Source organism: Neoarius graeffei, chromosome 22 (genome assembly GCF_027579695.1).
Source record: "Neoarius graeffei isolate fNeoGra1 chromosome 22, fNeoGra1.pri, whole genome shotgun sequence".
Taxonomy (NCBI): Eukaryota; Metazoa; Chordata; class Actinopteri; order Siluriformes; family Ariidae; genus Neoarius; species Neoarius graeffei.
The window spans coordinates 29,096,232-29,118,506 of NC_083590.1; the positions used below are offsets into that span (position 1 = coordinate 29,096,232).

General features: G+C 42.5%; 1 protein-coding gene across 1 annotated transcript in view; it reads left to right on the plus strand.

The window, feature by feature from the left end:
* Positions 1-22,275, plus strand: part of thsd7aa (thrombospondin, type I, domain containing 7Aa) — a 292,211-nt gene that overhangs the window by 212,578 nt on the left and 57,358 nt on the right. Inside the window, exons 10-17 of the mRNA XM_060904722.1 lie at positions 5,309-5,438; positions 5,541-5,644; positions 10,854-11,048; positions 12,227-12,493; positions 20,980-21,158; positions 21,369-21,374; positions 21,475-21,608; positions 21,719-21,872. Coding sequence (XP_060760705.1) covers positions 5,309-5,438; positions 5,541-5,644; positions 10,854-11,048; positions 12,227-12,493; positions 20,980-21,158; positions 21,369-21,374; positions 21,475-21,608; positions 21,719-21,872 — 1,169 coding nt within the window. The remainder of the gene's footprint in view (positions 1-5,308; positions 5,439-5,540; positions 5,645-10,853; positions 11,049-12,226; positions 12,494-20,979; positions 21,159-21,368; positions 21,375-21,474; positions 21,609-21,718; positions 21,873-22,275) is intronic.

Below are 22,275 nucleotides of genomic sequence, written 5' to 3' on the forward strand. Positions count from 1 at the left end.
TTGAAGTCCCACTGTCTGTGTCTGCCCTCGATGGCCAAGCGTTAGGTGATGGAAGAGTCACCCAAGTTACTTCTCCAGTCTTCCTCCAGTCTCAAGGTCACAAGGAAGAAATATCCCTGCACCTGATTCCTTCACCTGAGTTCCCAGTTATTCTAGGCCTTCCTTGGCTTACTCGCCACAACCCTCGCATAGACTGGGTAACAAGCCAGGTTGTGGAATGGGGCCCTGCATGCCATGCCTCTTGTCTGCTCTCTAGCTCTCCTGTGTCTCCTGCCGAGCCCCCTGATCTCACCGAGTTATCTCAAGTTCCCACAGAGTACTGGGATCTCAAGGAGGTATTCAGCAAGAGCAGGGCCGCCGTTCTTCCTCCGCACCGGGCCTACGACTGTGCCATCGACTTGCTCCCTGGGACTACCCCTCCTCGTGGCAGACTGTTTTCACTCTCTCAGCCAGAACGCAAGGCCATGGAGGAATACCTCAAAGATGCCCTGGTCTCTGGGTTTATTCGACCCTCCACTTCACCTGCTGGAGCCGGCTTCTTCTTTGTCGGCAAGAAGGATGGGGGGCTCCGACCATGTATTGATTACAGGGGCCTGAATAAGATCACTGTGCGCAACCGATATCCCCTTCCGCTGATGTCCACAGCTTTCGACCTGCTCCAAGGCGCCACCGTCTTCACCAAGTTGGACCTACGGAACGCATACCACCTCATCCGTATCCGACAGGGAGACGAGTGGAAGACTGCCTTTAACACCCCGTCTGGGCACTACGAATACCAGGTGATGCCCTTCGGACTCACCAACGCACCAGCTGTTTTTCAGGCCCTAATCAACGACGTCTTAAGGGACATGATTAACCTATACGTTTTTGTCTACCTCGACGACATCCTTATCTTTTCCAAGACCGTGCAGGAGCACCGCCACCATGTCCGCCAGGTTCTCCAGAGGCTGCTACAGAACAATCTGTTCGCCAAGGCCCAGAAATGCGAATTTCATGTTCCCGAGGTCTCCTTTCTGGGATTTATTGTACGGACAGGCCAACTCCAAATGGACCCTGCCAAGACCCTGGCCGTCCGGGACTGGCCTACTCCCAAGTCCGTTAAGGAGGTTCAGCGGTTCTTAGGATTCGCTAACTTCTACCGCAAGTTCATCAGGAACTTCAGTTCTGTGGCAGCACCCATGTCAGACCTCACCAAAGGGACAGGTGGATCTTATGGCTGGTCTCCTCAGGCAGAAAAGGCGTTCAAAGACCTCAAGGACCGCTTCTGCACGGCACCCATTCTGGTTCTCCCGGACACCTCCCAACCATTCATCGTGGAAGTGGACGCCTCGGACAGTGGTGTCGGCGCGGTGCTCTCTCAACGTTCGGAAGGAAAGCTGCACCCCTGCGCTTACTTCTCCCACCGCCTGAGTCCTGCTGAGTCCCGGTACGATGTGGGGGATCGAGAACTGCTAGCGGTCAAACTGGCCCTTGAGGAGTGGAGGCACTGGCTGGAGGGAGCACAACATCCATTCCTGGTTTGGACTGACCACAAGAACCTGGAGTACCTCCAGCAAGCCAAGAGACTGAACCCTCGACAGGCTAGGTGGGCCCTGTTTTTCAGTCGGTTTGACTTCACCCTCTCATACCGCCCCGGCTCCAAGAACACCAAACCTGACGCACTGTCCAGACTGTTCTCTGCCACTAACAGGGAGAATGAAGTCGGGCCTATTATCCCTGTGTCCCGGATTGTGGCCCCTGTCCGCTGGGGTATTGAGGAGGCTGTCCGACGAGCCCAACGCCAGGACCCCGGTCCTGGGACGGGGCCACCAGGCCTCTTGTACGTCCCACATCAAGCCCGGGCCAAGGTTCTCCAGTGGGGTCACTCTTCCCCTCTCACCGCCCACCCGGGAGCTCGGAGGACCCTGGACTTCCTGAAAAGACGCTTCTGGTGGCCTAACATGGAGAAGGAAGTAAGGTCATTTGTCCTGTCCTGTGAGGTTTGCACCAGAACCAAGAACCCACGACAGCGTCCCCAGGGTCTCCTGCATCCTCTGACCATTCCCCGGCGTCCCTGGTCCCACGTGGCAGTCGACTTTATCACGGGTCTCCCTGAGTCACAAGGTAACACGGTCATTTTGGTCTTAGTTGACAGATTCTCCAAGGCCTGCCGCTTCATACCACTGTGCAAACTCCCCTCTGCTCTTGAAACTGCAAAACTTTTGTTTAATCATGTCTTCCGAGTCTTTGGTCTTCCACAGGACATCGTCTCAGACCGAGGGCCCCAGTTCTCCTCCCGAGTGTGGCACGGGTTCTGCAAGGTCATCGGAGCCACTGCCAGCCTCTCCTCTGGGTTTCACCCACAGTCCAATGGTCAGACGGAGAGGCTCAACCAGGACCTGGAAACCACCCTGCGAGGCCTGGCTATGGATAACCCGACATCGTGGAGCACCTGGCTGCCATGGGCGGAGTACGCCCACAACACCCTGCAGTCATCGGCCACCAAGCTGTCGCCATTCCAGTGCCAATTCGGGTTCCAGCCACCTCTGTTCCCGGACCAGGAGGAGGACGCGGGGGTGCCCTCGGTCAACCAATATGTGAGACGGTGTCGCAAGACCTGGAGCAAGGTCAGGAAGACCCTCATACAGACCTCCAGAACCAACCAGACTCAGGCCAACCGCCATAGAAGACCTGCACACGCTTTCCGCCCTGGGCAGCGTGTTTGGCTGTCCACTAAGGACCTTCCACTGCGGGTGGAGAACCGCAAGCTTGCTCCTCGCTACATTGGCCCCTTCAAGGTGGTGCGCAGGGTGAACCCTGTCTCCTACCGGCTCCAGTTGCCCCGGACTCTGAGGATCAACCCCACTTTCCATGTTTCCCTGTTACGGCCCGTACTGACATCTACGTATGCCCCTGCCCCTAGGAACCCCCCACCCCCCCGCATCTTCCAGGGGCAGACTGTGTTCACTGTGAATCGCCTGCTTGACTCCCGCCGGGTCCGCGGCGGGTTGCAATATCTGGTGGACTGGGAGGGCTATGGTCCTGAGGAGCGCTGCTGGGTTCCTGCTCGGGATGTCCTTGATAAAGAACTATGTCGGGACTTCCATTCGGCCCATCCGGATCGCCCTGGGAACGTCAGGAGACGCTCCTAGAGGGGGGGGTCCTGTTAGGACTAGGACTGTTTTGGCCTCTAGAGGCCGCTGTTATTTCCTTTTCATGTCGTGTTTATTTTGGCCTCTAGAGGCCGCCACTGTTCCTGTGTTTTGTGTTTGTGTTAATTGCCTAATTATCTTCACCTGTGTCCTTAATTAGTTTGTCTATTTATACCCCCTGAGTTCAGTCCTCTTGTCACGGAGTCTTTGTGCTGTTATGTTTATCTCCAGTTTCCTTTGTACTGTGTTTTTTGATCTTCTTAGCTTTTGTATTTTTGCACTTTGCTTTTCTTTTGGATTTTACTCTTTGGTTTTTTTTTGTCTTTTGTTTTGCCCTGTATATAGTGTATATAGTTTAAATAAACCTTTTGATTCTTTTTCTACTTCCGCCTCACGCCTCTGCATTTGAGTCATCCCCCTGGTGGCCTAGTGGGGGTTTGCTGGATTATCACACCAACGAACCAGGTTCGAATCCCAGCAAAACCCTAACAGTCTACACGAAAAGGCATACACGGAGTTTTCAAAAATCTTCACTTTGCCCGGAGTTTTTTTAAATATTCATTTTTGATGTGTTTTCATGTGGATGACAGGCCAAAACGTAGAAAAATATCTTCGATTTAGCAGATACCCGGCTACGTGTGGACGGGGTCTGAAACAGATACATGCTACCGGTCAAAAAATTTCAACCTAGGTGATTTTTTTTTTTTTTTGACCTGGGTAAAAATTTTTCAACCTAGTTCATAATTTCCAGCCTAGGTAAACTTTTGGATTATCTAAGATTCTTAAAAGGGATTTTCTATCACTTCTTTTGTCTCTCTTTCTTCCATCCACTTCCTCTCTGTCTACACCGACCGAATATTTCCTCTTGTCTGTCTGTTCCTACATTATCTACCTAATTAGCATTTTTTAAACATGCTTTTTTCATACTTAACCAGGCTACAAACTCAGAACCTTCTGATTCTTAGTCCAACACCTTAACCATTAGACTAGCAACAACTATGATGGATGGAGTGATATATATTTTGAATTTATTCATGAGTCCAGTCTTATTACATCATCAAGTTGTTTAAAATACAAAGTCTTCCCAAATCCTAACCCTAGATACAGTAAGTCTCCCTAATACAAGTAGGAAATTATGAACTGGGTTAAAAATTCTAACCTAAGTTCAAAAATTCCACCCGACCTACAATTCTGACCTGTAACATACGTTGGTTGTTGTGAAAGACACTTTACCTGTCTTTAAAATGTCTTTATCCTTTACTTTACATACATATTAATAAACACAGTAGCAGAGCTATCAGTTTTACAGTTATGCTATCTCTTCTTTTTTTCTCCAAAATAACTTGGTTTTATGTCAACCAAGTACCAAACTGACAAATCTCTGGTTATAGAGACAAAGACAAACAAAACACATTATTCACATCCACGTCATACTTTCCACTGAAAATCAAATGCTGAGAATAAATGCTACAAACCAGCCTGTATATTTAACCAACTGTCTGTGTAAACATAACTGATGCACTGGTCTTTAGTGCACAAAAAGAAATGATATGATGAAAATCAGATACAGAATTTAGCATCATGCCAAAACTTTATGCATGGAGCAATTTTTCATACTGTAGGACAAATATGTCAAGTCAGGTCTATTTTTATAGCGTTTTTAACAATAGACATTGTCGCAAAGCAGCTTTAGAGAAATTTAAAGACTTTAAACATGAGATAATTTTATACATGTACTGTAATAATGAATCAGTCAACAAATGAATGAATGAATGAATGAATGAATGAATGAATGAATGTTATTCCTTGCATTAGGTTGTTATATATTCTTAAAGTCACACCAAAAATATTACTTCTTCCTTCTGCTTCATCTAACTATTTCAGAAAGGACAGCAATTAGTTATAGATGTTTGTCTCTCTGCATTTATTCTAATTCCTCGAAAAAATACCGTGTGTATATATATTGACTTCCTGCAATAATTAAAAACAGGCATGACAAATTCCTTGTCTTAATGATTTGATTTCAGCAGAACTTTATCATTTCTTTGCTGAAACAATTCTATTAATCACTTAATTTACAGGTTTACCAAAACTGCAGTGTATTCTGTGCCATAAAATGCTTTTATTAAAATATTGGAATGTAGTAATTACAAATTCGCCCCTTCTTTCTTCTCAAGGTGGCACTAAGAGAAAGCAGTCCAGGAAACGAATTATCATACAGCTGCCTGCAAATGGGGGTCAGGACTGCCCAGAAGTGCTTTACCAGGAAAAGGAGTGTGAGGCGCCTTCTGTCTGCCCTGGCTTCAGGTGAAAACCAAAATTTCTGTCAGTCAAATATGTTGTGTGTATACAGAAATGGTGACGGGATCTCCAGAATTAGTCAAATGATTGAAATGTGCTAATTTTAAGGTGGAAAATGCACAAATGGCGGCGGTGTCAGTTGGTACCATGGTCCATTCGACAGGACAGTCCTGGAGCTCAGGAGACATGTGGACCAGGACTGCAAGCCAGAGGTAGAGAGAACACAGTACCATCACCACAACTGTAGACTTCTTTATAGTCTGGAAACATAGTATTTACAGTTGGATAACACTATATTAAATATGCTACATGATTTTTGATCTTTTTAAACTTTCCTCTGGAGGAAAACTCATAGAATCCAATTCCTTCTGACCAATCACAGTTAAAGACTTGAACATGACTGTGGTATAAATATCATTTAATGTCCTCTTTGAAAATGTGAAGTTGTAAGTGAATAAATAAAATGATAATGGTATTGCCGTCATGATATTGTCATTGTTATACTGGATACTATATATTTTACACAGTAATCTTTAATCCATCCTCAAGGACAAGTCTGCCTGAAGGTGAATAAAATTGGTCTGGTGGGGGTGGGGGGGGAATCACTTGAATGTAAAGGTGAAAACAGATATTGAAGTGAATAAGAACTCTTGCTGAGTTCATTTATTTCATTTAGACCAGCTCTAACCCTTTAAATTTGAGAACACTGGAAACACGAGCCAAAAGAAAAGCAAGCTTGTAGGTTCATTTTTTGAACACAGGAACTGTTTTAATGCTGTGAGAAATACTACGCCCCATCTACAAACAAACTACAACCATTCATAACTATTCCACATTATGATTGACGTTATTTTAACAATCAAAGTGAGTGTAGTTAATTCAGACAATTAAGGCACCAAGTTGGCTGAGAATGGATCGATAAGACCTAATCTGGATGCAGAGTCTAAACTCGAACCAGCTTGGAAGATGTGCTTGTGTGTTTAGGATGTGCAAATGAGCTTATGCCTCTGTGGGGAATGGTGGTGTTTCGAGCGTTGGAGAGTGAGGGAGAGTTAGTGAGCATCAAAGTGCTACCTTGGGCTGTTCTGCATGCAACATTAATCTCTGTGGAAGTGCCACAGGAACGAAAAGACACTGCAGTGCAAGAGGTTAAGAAACTTCTCAAATGTGGTCAAAGGCTCAGCCGTGGGCATTGGACTTCACTTTAAACTGTAAAGAAATCAAACACAAACCCACTCACCATATGGTACGGTAGATCAGTGAGGCCACTGATCACATCAAACCTACAGTTTCAAACTCAGGATTGTAGATTTATTTATTTATTTTTATTTTTGTGTGTGTGTGTGTGTTTGATACAAGATTGTTTCATCTCATCTCATCTCATTATCTCTAGCCGCTTTATCCTTCTACAGGGTTGCAGGCAAGCTGGAGCCTATCCCAGCTGACTACGGGCGAAAGGCGGGGTACACCCTGGACAAGTCGCCAGGCCATCACAGGGCTGACACATAGACACAGACAACCATTCACACTCACATTCACACCTACGGTCAATTTAGAGTCACCAGTTAACCTAACCTGCATGTCTTTGGACTGTGGGGGAAACCGGAGCACCCGGAGGAAACCCACGCGGACATGGGGAGAACATGCAAACTCCGCACAGAAAGGCCCTCACCGGCCCCGGGGCTCGAACCCAGGACCTTCTTGCTGTGAGGCGACAGCGCTAACCACTACACCACCGTGCTGCCGTTTGATACAAGATTGTTTGATTATCTCTTAAAGGAAAGCCAGATATTTACTAGGGCCAAATATTTACTAGGGACAAAAATGATTGAAATCGGTCCAGCATTGAGTTATGAACACCTGTGCCCCTGCTTATTCTTGTAATTGTCCAATCAGCAAATGGTGGCAGGAGTGCAATGCACAAAATCATGCAAATACAGGTCAAGAGTTTCATTTAATATTCAGATCAAACAAGTGATCTCAGTGACTTTGGCATGCTTGTTGGTTGAAATATCTCAAAACCAGCTGATCTCCTGGGAGACACACAATAGTCTCTAAAGTTTACACAGAATGGTGCGATAAACAAAAAACATATCCTGTGAAGCAGTACTACAGGCAAAAATACCTTGTTAAGACACCCGATTACATGGGTGGTGTAGTGGTTAGCACTGTTGCCTCACAGCAAGAAGGTTCTGGATTCGAGCCCAGTGGTCAGCGGGGTCCTTTCTGTGTGGAGTTTGCATGTTCTTCCCGTGTTTGTTTGGGGTTCCTCCAGGTGCTCTGGTTTCCCCCACAGTCCAAAGACATGCAGTTAGGTGAACTGGCTACTCTAAATTGTCCATTGGTGTGAATGGTTGTTTCCCAAGCCTGGGAATGGGAGGGTTGTGACAGGAAGGGTATATAGCATAAAACTATGCTCCAATTAATATGACATGTGGATCAGTAGGGTCCACATGGCAGCAACCCCACACATGTAAGTGGGACAAGCTGGAAGGAGTGATCTCAAGCAACCACTCTCCACAATAGTGGTGAGCAGAAAAGCATCTCAGAATGTACAACAGGTCAAACCTTGAGGCTGATGGGCATCAATGGCAAAAGACCAATGGATCAGGTTCCACTCTTGTCCATTCCAAGAACAGGAATCTGAGGTTGGGCACAGCATCAGCAAAACTGGACTGTTGAAGATTGTACAACATTGCCTCATGTTTTTCCAATCATTAACTGTTTCAGTGAGTCTGTGCCTTCTGTAGACTCAGATTTCTGCTCTTGGCTGACAGGAGAGGAACCTGGTGTGGTCTTCTGTCCATCCACCTCAAGATTTAATGCATTGTAATTTCTGAGATGCTTTTCTGCTCAGCATGCTTGTAAAGCTGGTTATCTGAATTACCTTAGCCTTCCCATCAGGTCAAACCAGTCTAGCTATTCTTCTCTGAACTCATCTCATCAACTGTAATTCACTGGATGTTTCAGTTTTTTTTATCCCCCACTGGCCGAAAGGCCTGAAGGGGGATTATGTCGTGGCAATTTCCATCCATCCGTCCATCCTGGGAAGGGTGCTGACCTTCTGAAATCAACTCCTCTCACAATTTTTGGAGGAATTTCACTAAATTTGACAGGATTCTTTGTTATATGTCGATAATACGCATATTCTAATTTCGTTAAATTGGGTCACATTTTACTAGAGTTACAGCCCTTGATTAACAAAATTATACTTTGACAGTTTTATGAGAGTTTTATGAGAATCTGAAATCAACTCCTCTCACAATTTTTGGAGGAATTTCACAAAACTTGACAAGAGGCATTGTTATATGTCGCTAATACGCATGTTGTAATTTCGTTACATTTGGTGACATTTTACCAGAGTTACAGCCCTTGATTAACAAAATTCTACTTTGACAGTTTCATGAGAGTGTGTTTTCCTTCTGAAATCAACTCCTCTCACAATTTGTGGAGGAATTTCACCAAACTTGGCAAAAGGCTTTGTTATATGACAGTTATACGCATATTGAAATTTTGTTTGATTTGGTCAGATTTTCCCAGAGTTATGCCCTTGATTATTAACAAACTTGTACTTTGGCAATTTCATCAAGGTGTGTTGGCTTTCTGAAATCAACTTCCCTCACAATTTTTATCCCCCACTGGCCGAAAGGCCCAAAGGGGGATTATGTCGTGGCGATGTCCATCCGTCTGTCTGTCCATCCTGGGAAATGTACTCACCTTCTGAAATCAACTCCTCTCACAATTTTTGGAGGAATTTCACAAAACTTGACAGGATTCTTTGGTATATGTCAATAATACGCATGTTATAAATTCGTTAAATTCGGTCACACTTTACCAGAGTTACAGCCCTTGATTAACAAAATTATACTTTGACAATTTCATGTGTGTGTTTTCCTTCTGAAATCAACTCCTCTCACAATTTGTGGAGGAATTTCATGAAACTTGGCAAAAGGCTCTGTTGTATGTCAGTAGTATGTATATTATTTTGTTCAATTTGGTCACATTTTACCAGAGTTGTGGCCCTTGATTAACAAGCTTGTACTTTCACAATTTCACGAATGTGTGTTTGCCTTCTGACATCAACTCCTCTCACAATTTTTGGATGAATTTCTCGAAGCTTGGTAAAAGGCCTTGTTATATGATGGTAATACGCATATTGCGATTTAATTTCGTTTGTGAAAATTTGACCAGTTTTGACCCTTGATTAAATAACTTGTACTTTGACAGTTCCATGAGGGTGTACGTTCTTCTGAAATCAACTCCTTTCACAATTTGTGGAGGAATTTCACCAAACTTGGCAAAAGGCTTTGTTATATGACAGTTAAACGAGTATTGAAATTTTGTTTAATTTGGTCAAATTTTACCAGAGTTATGCCCTTGATTATTAACAAACCTGTACTTTGGCAATTTCATCAAGGTGTGCTTACTTTCTGAAACCAACTTCCCTCACAATTTTTATCCCCCACTGGCCGAAAGGTCCGAAGGGGGATGATGTCATGGCGATGTCCATCCATCCATCTGCCCCAGAAAGGGTACTCACCTTCTGAAATCAACTCTTCTCACAATTTTTGGAGGAATTTCACAAAACTTGACAGGATTCTTTGTTATATATCGGTAATAAGCATATTGCAATTTAGTTCAATTTGGTCGCATTTTACCAGAGTTATGGCAGAGTTGCAGCGGGGGACATTGTGCTCTCTGAGCATTTTTTTTTTAAATAATGGATTGTATTTAATTTAACATCATTTTATTCATTTCTGATAACTGATCAAATAAAAACTTGTTAATAGACTGTATTATTATCATATTGCACAAAAGATACACAGTAGCAGGAGCAGTGGACTGCAGATTCACCCTGTTAAACTTACATAAGCTTAAGAAGAGCTATTTTCCTTAATTAATGTAGTTATAAAAGTACTAAGAGGTAAAGTGCTTATCAAAGACTATAAAGGAACTGAATAGTGTATAAGTGAGAACACTTCAGCAGTAATAAACGGAAAGCATCAAGCTAGAGCATGAAGTTTAAAAGGCTATCTGGACATTCTTTTCAGGCTTCTATCAGTTGCATAAAGAAAACGGGCAATAGATACTTCGGATCGGATCATAAGGCAGACTTTTAGCAGCTCTTTCTTCATTAGGCCTCATTACCTGTAATAGAATCCTGGGAAATGCAGACATGGCTGGAGAGGAAATCCAATTCAGGGCCTTTTACCCTCTCATACATGTGTGGATCTATTCAACTAGTCAAAAAACATTACACGACACAGGTGCTGATCCATTGCTTGGTCAGTTTTATTCCATATCTGTACATGAGGCTGTTTCAGTGTTCCCCAGTGGAAAAGGAATAATAAAGATGCATAATTTGATGAATAGTTTGTTTTTTTTCTTCATATTCTATTTTTTTCCCCATTCTCTTTCAAGCTGTGTCCTGCAAGAAGCAGGATGGTGGACAGGTGGACATCTCAGCCTGTCTGAAGCTGGCTGGTCCAATGCCCCCTCTCACCCAGGCCTGCCAGCTCCCATGCCAAGATGACTGCCAGCTGACCACATGGTCCAAGTTCTCATCCTGTGCAGCTGATTGTGTGGGGGTGAGGACTCGTCGTAGGGCACTCGTCGGTGAGTATGGTAGAGTCTGTAAGCTTTTAATTATGTGGTGACAGTTAATAATGTTGCTGCATTTGGTGAAGAATATGGGGAAGCCATATTGAGGAAAGCCATAGGCCCAAAAGGTCACTGGTTCAATTCCCTGGACCAGCAGGAATGGCTGAAGTGCCCTTGAGCAAGGCACCTAATCCCCAACTGCTCCCCAGGCTGCTCTGGGCATGTTGGATGTCACTTTTGATAGGAGCGTCTGCTAAATATTGGGGAAAGCCATAGGCCCAAAAGGTCACTGGTTCAATTGCCTGGACCAGCAGGAATGGCTGAAGTGCCCTTGAGCAAGGCAACTAACCCCCAACTGCTCCCCAGGCTGCTCTGGGCATGCTGGATGTCACTCTGGAAAAGAGCGTCTGCTAAATGCCTGTAACGTAATAAAGAATATAGTACGTCATAAGATCTAGCTGATGATTCTGTGATGCTTTGACCCTCAATAAGGTGAAAGCTGCTACAATTTTTTTAAACTTTATACTAAGAAATTAACATTGAAATATACTTGCAGAATCACAAATACTTGTAAGACTCAATCTGTATAATTACTAAGTTTAGTGTTAGAGTTAGGGGCAGGAATAGAGGTGGTACCTTATGACTTAATTTCTAAAAATCAGTTTTGGGAATTCCAGCATAATTTACAAGATTTTACCAAATGAAACACTTTAACCTGTGTTTTTGATCATTCTCCAAAGGTAGCTTGTCAAATAGTAACAGCTGTCAGTTGCTGTTTCATTAAAGTCCTTATTGCATACCTGAAAAGAGGTCAATACAACCTGTGTACTAGTTGCATCTGTCCTTCATGTTTCCCTTGAACTGCACAAATTTGCAGCAGGATTACACAGGATTAGGCCATGTGCCTTTGGTTCAGGCTGTTGAAATCTGTTTATTCACAGTCAGCAGATCGAAAGGGATATTTTTGATGTTGGAGGCTGCAGTCTGCCATCAAAGGTTAATTTTCAGCACTTTTTTGTGGAACATGAAAGTCAAGCAGCGTGGAACCTCCATAGCATTTGATTTTCATTTCCATGTGAATCCACTTCACATGAATGCTCTGTACCTTCAATCCACATGAAGGATTTGTACCTTTAAGTTCTTTGAAGTCCTTTAAGATGTTTTGTATATGTGTATGCTTTTTGTGCCCTAAGGTAAGAGTAAGAAGCGAGACCACTGCAAAAACACTCAGGTGTATCCTCTAAGCGAGACCCAATATTGCCCCTGCAATAAGTACAATGCTCAGCCTGTGGGCAACTGGTCCGACTGTATCTTGCCTGAGGGAGGCCGAGTGGAAGGTATTCTGGGCATGAAGGTTCAAGGTGATATTAAGGAGTGTGGCCAGGGCTATCGCTACCAGGCCATGGTGTGCTACGACCAGGATAACCGCCTTGTGGAGACATCCCGGTGCAACAGTCACGGTACGACACTAAAGCTATGCTCACTACACACAAACAAACAAACATGATGTCTTGTATACAGTGCCCTTGCAAAAGTATTCATACCCCTTGAACTTTTTCACATTTTTCCACCTTACAACCACGAACTTAAAAGTTTTTTATTGAGATTTTATGTGATAGACCAACACAGAGTAGCGCATAATTGTGAAGTGAAACGAAAATGATAAATGGTCTTCAAAATTTTAAACAAATAAAAACCTGAAAAATGTGATGTGCATTAGTATTCAGCCCCTCTGTGTCAATACTTTGTAGAGCCACCTTTTGCTGCAATTACAGCTGCAAGTCTTTTGTGGTATGTCTCTACCAGCTTTGCACATCTAGACACTGAAATTTTTGCCCATTCTTCTTTGCAAAATAGCTCAAGCTCAGTCAGATTGGATGGAGAGCGTCTGTGAACAGCAATTTTCAAGTCTTGCCACAGATGCTCAATGGGATTTAGGTCTGGACTTTGACTGGGCCATTCTAACACATGAATATTCTTTGATCTAAACCATTCCATTGTAGCTCTGGCTGTATGTTTAGGGTCATTGTCTTGCTGGAAGGTGAATCTCCTTCCCAGTCTCAAGCCTTTTGCAGCCTCCAATAGGTTTTCTTCCAGGATTGCCCTGTATTTAGCTCCATCCATCTTCCCATCAACTCTGACCAGCTTCCCTGTCCCTGCTGAAGAAAAGCATCCCCATAGCATGATGCTGCCACCACCATGTTTCACAGTGGGAATGGTGTGTGCAGGGTGATGAGCAGTGTTAGTTTTCCACCACACATAGCGCTTTGCATTTGGCCAAAAAGTTCAACTTTGGTCTCATCTGACCAAAGCACCTTCTTCCACATGTTTGCTGTGCCCCCTGCATTTCTTATGCCTGTCTTTCAACAATGGCTTTCTTCTTGCCACTCTTCCAAAAAGGCCAGATTTGTGGAGTGTACAGTACGACTTATAGTTGTCCTGTGCACATATTCTCCCACCTGAGCTGTGGATTTCTGCAGCTCCTCCAGAGTGATCATGGGCCTCTTGGCTGCTTCTCTGACCAGTGCTCTCCTTGCTCGCTCTGTCAGTTTAGGTGGACGGCCATGTCTTGGTAGGTTTGCAGTTGTGCCATACTTTTTCCATTTTTGAATGATGGATTGAACAGTGCTTCTTGAGATGTTCAGAGCTTGGGATATTTTTTTATAACCTAACCCTGCTTTAAACTTCTCCAGAACGTTATCCCTGACCTGTCTGGTGAGTTCTTTGGTCTTCATGATGCTATTTGTTCTTCAGTGTTCTCTAACAAACCACTGAGGCCTTCACAGAACAAGTGTATTTATGCTGAGAGTAAATTACACACAGTAGGACTCTATTAACTAATTAGATGACTTCTGAAGGCAATTGATTGCACTGTATTGTATTTAGAGGTATCAGAGTACAGGGGGTTGAATACTAATGCACACTACATTTTTCAGATTTTTATTTGTTTAAAATTTTGAAGACCATTTATCATTTTCATTTCACTTCACAATTATGTGCTACTCTGTGTTGGTCTATCACATAAAATCTCAGTAAAAAAACTTTTAAGTTCGTGGTTGTAAGGTGGAAAAATGTGAAAAAGTTCAAGGGGTATGAATACTTTTGTATGTATTTATCCTCCTTCAACTTTCCTGTATTTTATCATCTTACAACCTAGAATTTTTCATAAGTTTACACAAAACATCTCATTATTTTGAAGTGGAGAAAAAAAAATCTATAATTTGCCAATAAACAATGTGAAATAATTAGTTGAATAGAAAATTATCAATAAAGGGTTTTATATTAAATTCACAAACTTTGAATATCCTGCAGAGCATCGTAAAATACATTACTAAAAGGGGAAAAAATATGGCACATCAACAGTTCTGCTTAGAGGAGGCTATAGACCAAAAGTCACTGGAGAAGGAGAGCATTAGTCAGAGAAGCAACCAAAAGGTCAAGGGTAACATTCAGTGTGATGCTCCCACCACCATGCTTTCCACCAGGTCACTGAGCAATTGCTGGGTTTCACGTGACGTCACATCCACCTCATTAGTTATTCAAAACTTTAGCTGGTGGTCTACCAAAGCTCAGTTGACAAAGCATTTGTACGGAGAAGGTGCATTGCTTGTATGAAAAATGCCTTACGCTTGCATTGTTTTAGGTTGTTCGAATCAATCAAACCATGAAACTGATAAAAGTTTCTTCACGGTTCCCAGTGAACTAATAAAAAAGGGTGAACGAACACAGGATTTGACAAAAAGACATCGAGAAAGGTGGCTTTTGAACCTCTCACTGAAATCGAAGGGAGCCGAATCGACGCATGCTCGAGTTTGCAGTGATCACTTGGTGAAAGGTTTGTATCTCCCTCTCAGCTATGGCATTAGTGTTTTCCAAGTACTTTTCTTGCTACGTGTCATTATTTTATGGTACTTTTTTTAGTCACGAAGGGCTAAAGTCCCCAGCTGTTTCTTTGTTTCCTCCTCACAAAGTCCATATGCATGAAGGTCGTGACAAAATTCTTCCCCAGCCGTACAGTTACAATGCGCCGTGGTCACTTCTTCTCCGTCTTGTTTAACTAAGATCCAGGTCTTTAAAGGGGTTTCTGATGATCTTTGTGAATGATTTACCTGAGAGATAAGAGCCAACACAAGTGAGAATCAAGCAAACTGTTGTTTTTTTACACTTGCAGCACTTCGTTGTAAAGACATGAATGGAAAGCTTTAAAAAAATACTTACACGAGCAAAAACAATACAGGATTCATTCGGCAGCGACTTGATACCGAGGTCCTTTACCCAGCCACATACACAAAAGTTGCAAGCCTCCATACTCTTCCATCTGTTTTGCGGTGTAGAAGGACGTCTGCAACACCAGGTAGTTCAAGATGTCGGGGAAATTGACCGAAAGGCAGTTTTCAAGATTGTATGACAAATCCTTCTTTCCCAGACTGTAGGGGTCGATTCCATTGCACATAGCAATCTTCTGAATATATCTAAAGCCAGCAGTGGCTTCTAGATTATGAGCGTACTCTGATAAATTATCGCTAGTTGTTTGCACTACAGCAGCTGTTTAGACCACCAGCTATTTCACTTCCGGTAAAATTGCTAAGAAAAGTCATGTAACTGAAACCCAGCAATATTGGTTTCTCCTGCAGGGAAAACTTTAAAATTAGTTGGGAACCTGTGAGCTGAGCACTGGAACTCGTTCTGTAGTTTCACATCTATGGGGAAAATATTTACCTTTCATGCTCATTCATTCTCATTATCTCTAGCTGCTTTATCCTTCTACAGGGTCACAGGCAAGCTGGAGCCTATCCCAGCTGACTACGGGCGAAAGGCGGGGTACACCCTGGACAAGTCGCCAGGTCATCACAGGGCTGACACATAGACACAGACAACCATTCACACTCACATTCACACCTACGGTCAATTTAGAGTCACCAGTTAACCTAACCTGCATGTCTTTGGACTGTGGGGGAAACCGGAGCACCCGGAGGAAACCCACGCGGACACGGGGAGAACATGCAAACTCCACACAGAAAGGCCCTCGCCGGCCCCGGGGCTCGAACCCAGGACCTTCTTGCTGTGAGGCGACAGCGCTAACCACTACACCACCGTGCCGCCAACCTTTCATGCTGTTATCTGAAAATAATAGTGCCAAATGGATATTTATTTTCCTCCAATTTAATATCATGGGTTAATTTGTGTCTACTCATGACATATAATCCCAATTGTGTTCATGTGGCAACAGTTAAGTGTAGCGTTCACAGGGTCACATGACACCTATCCAAGCTCTTCATGACAGTTGACTTAAACCAGTGTGAGCTGACAGAAAGACTGCTTTGGCAACTGACTTTGAGGCTCAATGCACTTCTGGTAGACAAAATTTATTTGAATGCTTGACACATCTGCCAACACATTCCAATAACTTGGTTTTCATGATGCAATGACATAAGACATCTTGGAAAGTGTCATACAAAGCCTTTATAAACATTCTTGTAGGTTGGCAATATATTAGGTGCTATGCACGGGCGATTGCTCTAAGACAACGAGGGAGGCTCAGCCTCCTCTAAAAATGCCCTTATAACTTTAATGTGTGCGTGAGTTTCTCCCCCTCGTGACAGCACGATGCAGCGCAGCCTCAGTGGGCTTCAATGGCATTTGGGAGCTCTGCGCTTTTCAATCTCAAAATGCAAGACAATTATTGGACAAATACTGCGAAAATGCCCGCCTATGGACTCCGAGCCTCAGTGGACTTCAACGGCATTTGGGAGCTCTGCGCTTTTCAATCTCAAAATGCAAGACGGTTATTGGACAAATACTGCGAAAACGCCCGCCTACGGACTCCCAGCCTCACATGGGAGGGACATGGCAGTTTCCACGAGGAGATTGGTGATTGGTGAAAGCGGCCGGATATTTTCTTTGATTGACAGCTCATTTCAACTATAGACAGGCAGCGGTGAATCTACGGTTTCTACCAGCTTTTTTAGTTTGTATATATTTTCATTGTAAATAAAGTGTAAATATAGTGTTGTCAAGTTTGCTATCTTAGTTCCAGAAATTTCGTTTATTTGAGTGACTGAACTTGAACTTGAGGGGGCTAGTCAGCTAGCAAGAAAGCTGCGCATGGATGCCAAGCATTGCTGATTTAATTTTGGTGAAGCCATTTGCCAGTCTTCCTTTCGAGGAAAAAATTAAAATTAAAGAGCAGGGTAGAGCAACGCCTCAAATTGACTTGGTGAAAAAGGTAGGGAATAATACTCGTTCCTTTCAGCTCTCCTGGTACGAGAAAGTGAATTGGCTAACAGCAAGTGACCCACATCAACAACAGTAAATAGGCTACTTTAGTAATATGTCGTGGATGGACCAAAAATATAGAATCTATTTAAAATGTTTATGCTGAGTATATTATATTGGAATATATATTTTTCTGGATATGAATTAAACACAGCTACAATTTGGAAAACATTTTTAAACAAAAACACAGCCGAGAACATTTCACACTACAGACCTGGATTAAAAGTGAAGGGTTATCAAAATTGTCAATAAAACATTTCTCAGTCAAAATAAGTAAAATATAGGGAAAGTGTCATTGAATGAAATGCGTGGCACCCAGCTCTACTGCTGAGGTTCCTGACAAAGAGCTGCTTTCAATAATGATCAATTTTTAAACAACATGCCACAATTTTAAAATATAAAATGTTAAAATATACCCCCCCCCAACACCATCATGTATATTGGACAGTAGGCTAATGGGCCAAAAGAACCTGTTATTTCACAGTTTGTGACCCTGCCAACAATGAGCCAGATCAGAGGCAAGAGTATGGGCAAAATTGATGTTTTTTCTTTTAAAATCTGGAAATATCGTAACCGACCAGCCTCCCCTGTTTGAAAGACTACCAGCCGCCACTGGTGCTATGAATACCTTATGTAGGTTTCAAGTAGCTCTATGAACACTAAGATTAATAAAAGTGTTAACATACATTAAATTCTGGTCATTCCTCAAAATTCTGTGTGTTTTGTCCTTTTTTTTTTTAAACAAAGGAGATACAAGGCCAGTGTGTGTGTGTGTGTGTGTGTGTGTGTTCTCCATAATCAATTCCCTTCATTTGGCACATCTCAACTGGAGACAGGAAAACACTCACCTCATTGTGCACACTTAGCATCTACTGATGGGAAATTCAATAGGAGCGAATCAATGTAGAGAGTGAGAGCCCATTGCATCATTCACAGCCCAAATCTGTCAAGGCACCTCCGACAGAGCCAAATTAGCATTTTGCTAGGGAACAGGGAAAAAAAATCTCCTGAAACTAGAGATTGTTATTTCTGGAATTATATCATGTTCTGCCTGAGAGCAAAGCAATGATGGAAGAATCTGATGGGTTTTGGGCGTATACAAGATCTCAGTCATGTTAAGGCTCCTTATTTTATGATTCCCAGTCAGGTTTGATTTCCGTCTTCTCGTCCACATCCTCGCTTAGAAGCTTATGATGTGCTCATCGGCTCAGAATCCTTAACCTGGAGCCATGCTGATGGAAATAGCTCTCCTTTTCTATTACTGCATCATGTATCTACAGTATTACTCCAGTTTGAGTCTGCAATCTTTACTTTGTGAAGGTTTTCTGCGTGCTGGACTGATGTGCTGCCTGAGGCAGTTTGCAGAGGGTTGAGCTTGTCGGCCTTTTAAAACTATAAAAGCAAACCTTTAGGCAGGAAGCCATCTGTGGCTCCTGAATCGGTTACAGAAGGGGGATTAAGTCATTTTAGCCTTTGAAAGAACCTTACTAATATTGTGTTTGCAGATTGGATTACAGTTTATACGGATGTTGTTGAAAGAATATGAAATCTGGAAATGACAGTGTCTGTGATATAAATGTAGGTATATAATATTATTCATAAGAACGAAGGGTTTTTTTGAGTAAGACATGCATGGAGAGCTAACCAATCCTGCGTGCATCTTAACCTTATCTGAAACTATCACCATGGTTACTAACATGCATTAGACCTCAGCATATCCTTAGCATGAGCAATAGCACTGTTATTTCTGTTATTTCTTAGGCCAGATGAGACCGATGATGTTGAGGCGCAGAGAGAAAGATCCGTCACGAGGGGTTTTACAATGCCTTTCTTCTGATTAATTATTCCACTCATTCCGAGACGCAAGGAACTTTCCAAGCATGATAATGGTTATGTTTGCATCCAAAGATTACCATATGAAAATTACCATCCTGATAATAGATTCCTAATGAACTGTTTATCCTACACTTGACAGTTTGTATAATATTTCCAACTATATGCACGTTACACATAATCCTGTACAATGTTATGTGCATGTGTGGAGCAGAATTTAGTGTGAATGTTGCCATAACAATGGGAAACACTTGAGTCCAGACAGTGCATTCAGCTTTTTAATCATGTTGCTTGTGATGGTAATGAGTTTTAAATTATTTCCGCCTGCATATTTCCAAGTGTGATTTTTAAACAGATGGCGAGGAAAAAAAAAAAAGTTCGTGATGGTAGTAAAGTAGCTCAACATTTCATGTTTGCCTGAAATTCAGGAGTAAACATGCTCTGGATGTTGAAAATAACATACTGTAAAATGCAGATATTATAATGCCTTTTCTCGTATTTAAATGTTACCAAGATTAAAGGCAATTATCTGAGAATAGAAATAAAACTTTGATCAAAGCTGTCCCCTGCTATCTATCTATCTATCTATCTATCTATCTATCTATCTATCTATCTATCTATCTATCTATCTATCTACTGAAAGGTTCTGCATTATTTCTGAATATCTGGCAAATACTAAATGCTGAGGTTTTCTTTAAAAAAAAATTAAATGTGCGAACATTTTGTGTTTTGAGTGTAATATTTCAATAATATTGGTTAGTGTTGAGTGGTATCTCATCTCATCTCATTATCTCTAGCCGCTTTATCCTTCTACAGGGTCGCAGGCAAGCTGGAGCCTATCCCAGCTGACTACGGGCGAAAGGCGGGGTACACCCTGGACAAGTCGCCAGGTCATCACAGGGCTGACACATAGACACAGACAACCATTCACACTCACATTCACACCTACGCTCAATTTAGAGTCACCAGTTAACCTAACCTGCATGTCTTTGGACTGTGGGGGAAACTGGAGCACCCGGAGGAAACCCACGCGGACACGGGGAGAACATGCAAACTCCGCACAGAAAGGCCCTCGCCGGCCACAGGGCTCGAACCCAGGACCTTCTTGCTGTGAGGCGACAGCGCTAACCGCGTTGAGTGGTATATCAGATATATTCCATTCAGCTAGCATGATATTGAATGAGACCAGTTCAATATCATGTTAGCTGAATGCAATATAGCTGATATACTACGAAAAAAGCTATTATTATTATTATTATTATTATTATGATACATAAACATTCCTTTTGGGTGTGCAACGTGTCTTTCAAATTTGTCTCAAAATCTTCTGTATTTAATGAAGCAAACTTGGTGGCCATGTTTGTTTACAAATGGTCACAGTCGCTTGCTTGGGCAGAAATTTTACATCTCTGATGTGTGACGTCATGTTGTCTTGACAACCATGCAATATGGTAAACCATATTCAATGCTCATTTTCCATTGGATAGAATGACATAATACATGTAGGATAAGTGATGTGCTAACAATATTGCATGCTATCAAAGCAAATGAATGGAACCCGCTAGAAGGGAATAGAATGCATAATAATTAATGAATATTACATAGACTGAGCATCATTTACACTATATTCTCTATTATATGGAATGAACATTAATTCCTAAGCCAGAGCCTGTAGCTTTTCTCATCATAAAGCAAAAACAGAAAAAAAAAGTAAATTAATCAGCAGTCCATTTGATTAACTGGATTAACTACACTTGCTATAACTATTAGCTATTCCAGTTATATCTAATGAATCAAATATTCTGTTCTTTTCTTGTTTGCTCTCATTTGACCACAGGTTATATTGAAGAAGCGTGTATTATTCCATGTCCATCCGATTGTAAACTCAGTGAATGGTCAAACTGGTCACGCTGCAGCAAGTCGTGTGGAAGTGGGGTCAAAGTGCGCTCCAAATGGCTCCGAGAGAAGCCCTACAATGGTGGAAGGCCATGCCCCAAACTTGACCATGTTAATCAGGTGAGCTGGAAACTCTGAAGTTGCATGCGTCTGTTCAGCACCAGGGGTCCCTGGCCTGATTTAATTTTTACTTAGATTAGCAGGAAGCAATAAATATATAATCATAAAACCAAACAGAATCTCTCTCTCTCTCTCTTCAATGCATAGTAATAACTCCTTCCATTTTATTCTCAATCTCTTCCTTTTCTGCTCATGGGGACAACACAACAGGCTCAGGTGAGCAGTGTGTATTTATAGCCACTGGTTTTAATATGAGTCCTGATTCATGTTCTGTCCGATTTTTAATATACTGTGGTATTTTATAATATCGCAACAGGTTTATGAGGTCGTACCATGCCAGAGTGATTGTGGTCAGTATATTTGGGTAGCTGAACCTTGGAGTATCTGGAAAGTCAGCAATGTTGACTTGAAGGAGAACTGTGGGGAGGGAGTGCAGACCAGGAAAGTTAGGTATGATGTAATACTGTAATTTCTTTCCACTTTGCATATTGAATCTTTCCAAAACCAAATTCTTTGTAGGTTTTCCTTTAAATATAAATCTATCAAATATATCTTTGAAGGTGTATGCAGAATACAATTGATGGGCCTTCAGATCCAGTGGAGGATTATCTCTGTGACCCAGAGGAGATGCCTCTCGGAGCCAGAGAGAGCAAGCTGCCTTGCCCAGAGGACTGTGTCCTGTCTGATTGGAGCACCTGGAGTCGATGCCCATTGGTGAGACAATTAATTATAAAGTTTATCAACCAACTTTTCTTCATATTGTATTATTGCCACCATCTTTGCATCTTGGCAGCTTTCTATTTTCACACCAGGTATTTCTTTTATATCAGCCCAGGGCTTACATTGTGGGTTTTTTTTTGAAAACCTCAGAGCCTTTACATGGACAATGCACAGTGATTGGTAAGTAGGAAGCTCTGACTTGGCTTCGTCCAATTTTCCATTCTTCCATCAAGAAGGTTGTGCAGCACAGCTTGTTCTCCAGACTTGTTCTCGCCAATGCTTCAGAAGCACACACATGCAGAGTATGTATTGTGAAGATAGGAGAAGCTAGGTGTAGTCAAACGTCTGCTTGGGTGCCTGGCTTTCACTGCTCAATTAATTTTCTGTAGGCAAAATG